This window comes from Cajanus cajan, chromosome 4 (assembly GCF_000230855.2).
Source record: "Cajanus cajan strain Asha chromosome 4, NIPB_CcT2T_4, whole genome shotgun sequence".
NCBI classification, from domain to species: domain Eukaryota; kingdom Viridiplantae; phylum Streptophyta; class Magnoliopsida; order Fabales; family Fabaceae; genus Cajanus; species Cajanus cajan.
The window spans coordinates 79,156,230-79,161,434 of record NC_138520.1 but is presented as its reverse complement, the minus strand read 5'-3'; the positions used below and the strand labels follow the sequence as shown (position 1 = coordinate 79,161,434).

The window sequence follows — 5,205 nt, the reverse complement described above, 5'->3', positions numbered from 1 at the left end:
AAACGCTTTGATAGTAGCAAAGTAATTAATACCAATCTAGTTTAATATTTAGAAAGAGGAAAAAGTTATCATTAATTACAATAGTTCTACTTCAGGATCTGCGTCTAATAAAAAATGCATATAATCTTTATAAAAAAATTAATTGACCTGTGCAGCATTTCCCTACTCTCTTAAAACTTTTTCCTTATCTAAGGAACATATAAAGGGAATATATATATATATATATATATATATATATATATATATATATATATATACTTTTAATGGTTATACACATTTTCTAATATATATATATATATATATATATATTACTTTTCTTTTTCTCCTTAATAAATAAAGTGTACTATTTGGCGAATATAAATACTATGAACATATTTTTATTCTTTCAAGCACTTAGGATTTAGTATAAAAAAAAAATTCAAAATTTTATTGTGGTCTATAATTCTTAATAAAAAAAATATAACTTAATTACCCAAAGCGGAATTGGCTGTACTTAATTTTTTTTATACTAAGGCTCTAATTAATTCATTTTAATTAATAAATTTATCCCTACATAAATTAAATAGAGTCATTATTTTCTATATAGTAACTTCATGTTTTTATATTGATTTTATCCCTGTAAATCCCAACTCATTATCTTAAAATAAATTCCTTTCTTATTTTAGTTAATCTTCCTAAATTTGATTAATTTTACATCCAAATTTGCTTTTTCTCCTCCAAATCTCGATTCCTGCTCCCACACTCCTATTCAGTATCTTGAAAGTGTCTTAATCTTTTAGTTCATATTCATTGAAGAATTAACAGAATAGATTAGTATATAACTATGCAGCTTAATTAATGAAGCCTAAAGCTAAATATATGTTGATATACGTGTGAAATGAAATTTTATGGAATCCAAAAAATATTTGATGAGCTTATACGTGACAGGAAAGAGACCAAACACAACTTAATCGTACCAGACATTTTGCATCACATACGATTTCTCTAAAAAGTCGGTCCTTAAACTTGCATGTAAAACCAAATAACAGGATCTTGACCCTTAGGAAAAAGGTTATCGATCATTATCATGCATTTATTTTTTTTTTCCATCTCATTTTCTTCTAATAGTTTAATTTTTTATTTATATTTTCTATGATATCATTTATACATATATATTATTTTTCTATCTTCCTTTCAATTCTAAATTATACCCATACACCCCATTTTTTAGGTGTAATTAAGTTGAAGGATTTTTCTAGAGAAAAATCAGTTTGATCGTTTAGAAGAAAGTCAGAGGACAGTATGAAATAAGAATAAGGTCACAGCAGCAATACGGTTATCGGTTTCATTGAATTACTACGCAAATAATTTTCTATACATTTGTTCACTCACAAAGAATTTTCTATGCATTATTTGTTCACTCGTGGCAGAGGAATGAAACTGTTTCTTTTGGCAATATAGATTTGAAGTCAACCTCAATCAAGGGGAGAAAAAAATATAGGGTCCACATGATCGTGTTAGCATTAATTAAATCATTCTCTCTCTTATTTCTCACTCCACTCACCCAGCCGCAACAGAAAGGAAAAGAAAAAAAACAAGTAAAAAAAACCCAATAACTCGTGACATAATGTCGAACCGACCTCATAAACAATAGCATCTCTATATTTTGAAGTTCTCAGTCAAATCCTCACCTAACATGCCTTTTTGGTCTCCTTTCACGCACCATTCCCTTCTCCACTTCATATAAAACTACACTGTATGTCTCTTAATTTCATCCACCATTATTAACAAACCTCTCTCTTTCTCCCTATTTTTTCCTCTCATTTCCTTCTCTATGGCTTCTGTCACACACACAACCAACACTAATCATCACCACATCACAGTCTCACGAACCTTTCACCAAACAAAGTCCCACCCCTTTGGCCAGGTTTCACTCCCCATCACAAAAACCGACTTGTCTCCCCTAAGCCACCCAATTCTACCTTCCAAAATTCCTGTTTCGAAAACAAGAGCAACACACACTCACTCTCTTTCAAAGCTTTGGAGAGAGGTCCACGGGTGCTACAACTGGGAAAATCTTTTGGACCCCTTGCACCCTCTTCTCCGCCAAGAGATCATTCGCTATGGCGAGTTCGTAACGGCTTCATACAAAGCCTTCGATCTGGACCCTAACTCCAAAAGATACTTGAACTGCAAGTATGGGAAGAAGAGAATGTTTCAAGAGGTGGGAATGGCGAGGTGTGGCTATGAAGTCACCAAGTATATCTATGCCACTCCAGACATCAACCTGCCCACCATGACAACAACAAAGACAAACTCCTCCTCTTCTGGTCGGTGGATAGGGTACGTGGCTGTGTCTTCAGATGAAGCCGTGAAGAGACTCGGAAGGAGAGACATACTCATAACGTTCCGCGGAACGGTTACCAATCAGGAATGGATTTCCAACTTTATGAGTTCCTTGACACCAGCCATGCTTGATCCCTACAACCCACGCCCTCAAGTGAAGGTGGAGTCAGGCTTTCTCTCTCTTTACACTTCAGATGAGAGCTCTTCCAAGTTTGGACTCGAGAGTTGCAGGGAACAGCTTTTATCTGAGGTCTCAAGGTTGATGAAAAGGTACGAAGGCGAGAACCACAATCTTAGCATATCCTTGGCTGGTCACAGCTTGGGAAGTGCTTTGGCCATTTTACTTGCTTATGACCTAGCCGAGCTTGGTTTGAACAAAATAAGTAACCTAAAAAGTGTTGATGCTAACAGTGAGGTTCCAGTTACAGTGTTTTCCTTTGGAGGACCAAGAGTTGGTAACTCCGAATTCAAACACCGGTGTGATGAGTTGGGAGTGAAAGTGCTGAGAATAGCCAACGTTAACGACCCCATCACGAAGCTACCGGGTGTTGTGTTCAACGAGAATTTTAGGGTTTTGTTGGGAGGAAAGTACGAGTTTCCGCGGAGTTGCTCGTGTTATGCTCATGTGGGAGTTGAACTAATGCTTAATTTCTTCAACGTGCAAAACCCTTCATGCGTTCATGACTTGGATAGCTATATTGGCCTTCTTAGGCGTCCCAAGAAAGATGATCAAGTGCTGAAAAGGGAAGTAGGAGTGAACTCTTTGTTGGAGAAGGGGAGACAATTGCTCTTGAACTATCAAAGCATGAAAATTTTACCAGGAGTATTAACTGAATGCAACTACCATGATTTGCTGAATTCACTTTCCAGGGACATATTATGTTCTTGGAGCGATGAACTTCTTTTTGGCCTAGTTCTTTTGTTGTTGTAGAAACTAGTTTGATATATATATATATATGGATAATTGTAGAACTAGAAGGGAATTAAAATCAGCTATAGCTAGAAATTGTAAAATATGATGAAGACGTACTACTGAGGTCTATGTATGTACGTATATATGTAAATCCTTGTAAATTGATTGAGCTTGCAAATCAATGTTTATAACTTGCAACGTATAATATTAATGTATGCAGCTTTAATATATATGTTTTAATTACACTGAATTTTAATTAATTAACCTCAGTTCTATGCAGTTAACTCATTTTTTCATATCACATGGAGCGAGGAGAACAGCATGTGTGAACTGAAGGATAAAGTTTTTAAGCTTAAATTTTCTCGTCAACTAGGAGGTTAAACAAGAAATTAAGAGAGAAGGAAATTAACCGTGATCTCCTTCCCCAATTATCCTCTTTCTCTCTGTTAAAGGGACGATATTAGACGCCAAATACTTCAATTCACCACAAGATCATCCTTCGCTAGAGAATATAGGAATTGTCTGAGTGACCCGTTCAAAGCAGTAATTTTACAGTTCTTTTAAGTTCTGAGACATGTATTAGTTGCCAGTATTTTCGTTATTTTCTTTTTGTTTCATATGCATTTGTTCTTAATTATTTCACGTAACTTTTCGTTTCTCTTTCAATTTACTACATTTGATTTTTCTTGAAGAAATTCAAGAATCTTACGAAGTTGTGATTAAGCAATTTTGTAGGCGATAAATTTATATTCTGATGCTATCTGTGATCTTGAGCAAAGTAAATCCTATCACCGGATATCTGTATTTGTAGCACTGAAGTTTCCACGAAGGGAATTGTTTTATTCGAAGGATCAATGCACTCTTAGAGAGCTAGTTAGCGTGCTTGAATGTTGTGTGCTTTTCGTAAAATAAACCTAACAATTACATGTAAGTAGAAGTATTTCTGGACTACAGCTAATAACTACCTCACACACATGATTCATGTCAAGACTTTGATGCGAACTAGAGGGGAAAAATAACCACATTATCAATCAACTGTGATATTATCATACTCTTTCTTTTATCAACCAATTATTAGATTTTTCAATAATCTAGTGACATTATTAATTAGATAAATATATTAATTGTATATAGTCACGGTTATGTATTTTAACCATTTATAAAATAAAATTAATCATATTTAAATACGCAATTAAACACGTTATCGGATGGAGATCATGTGTATATATCCGGTGTACGTTGTTCTTTCTCTAGGAAAAAGAAAATTAAAAGAATAATGAGAATGAAAAATGAATAACTGAAAAGAACGCGCGTAAGAACATCGGAGTTGATACCATTACACACGGATACAAGTTTTTCTCTTTAAACAAGCACTATAGAGTATTATTGAGATTAATAAAGCAAAAAAGAAAAAACTATTTGATAATTACACCCCTTTAATTAGGGTACGTAGAAAGATACGAAGGGAAGAGAGAAGTAAAAAAGATATGAAAGAGTAATGAATGAGGAAAAAGAGACAGATTAAACGAATGATTAATTTACAAGGGCAGAAAAAAATGAGTGTGAGAATATCAAAATAATTTTATAAAATGTCAAGTTACCTGAGATATAAAAAAGAGAGAAAGTAAAAGAGATTATTTTCCAATAAACGTGTATGTGTAACAAAAAAAAAAGTGAAATGGAAGATTTTACGCTGCTTTTTTTTTTCCCTTTATTCTCTTCATGATAAATATCGAATCCCCTAGAAATAAAACGAGAAGATAGAAACCAATTATTCTTACAACTCTTATATAATTACGTGAAAAATTAGAAGAAAAGAAAAAAAGAAGTGATATAAAATAGATGATGCATGTGATAAAAAAAATTTGTTAAAGGGTATTATATAAAAAGTACATGTAAGAATAAATATGTCTAAACAAAATTAAATATTTTACGATAGATTAACGACAGTGAAAAAGATACTGAAG

At 33.3% G+C, this 5,205-nt stretch overlaps 1 protein-coding gene across 1 annotated transcript; it reads left to right on the top strand.

Moving 5' to 3' along the window:
- The first annotated feature begins 1,657 nt into the window (after positions 1-1,657).
- LOC109802811 (galactolipase DONGLE, chloroplastic) lies at positions 1,658-3,449 on the top strand. The gene is made up of 2 exons (XM_083073219.1): positions 1,658-2,595; positions 2,737-3,449. Exons 1-2 carry the CDS (start codon positions 1,814-1,816, stop codon positions 3,254-3,256), a joined length of 1,302 nt encoding a protein of 433 aa, XP_082929345.1. The 5' UTR covers positions 1,658-1,813; the 3' UTR covers positions 3,257-3,449.
- The last annotated feature ends 1,756 nt before the right edge of the window (positions 3,450-5,205 follow it).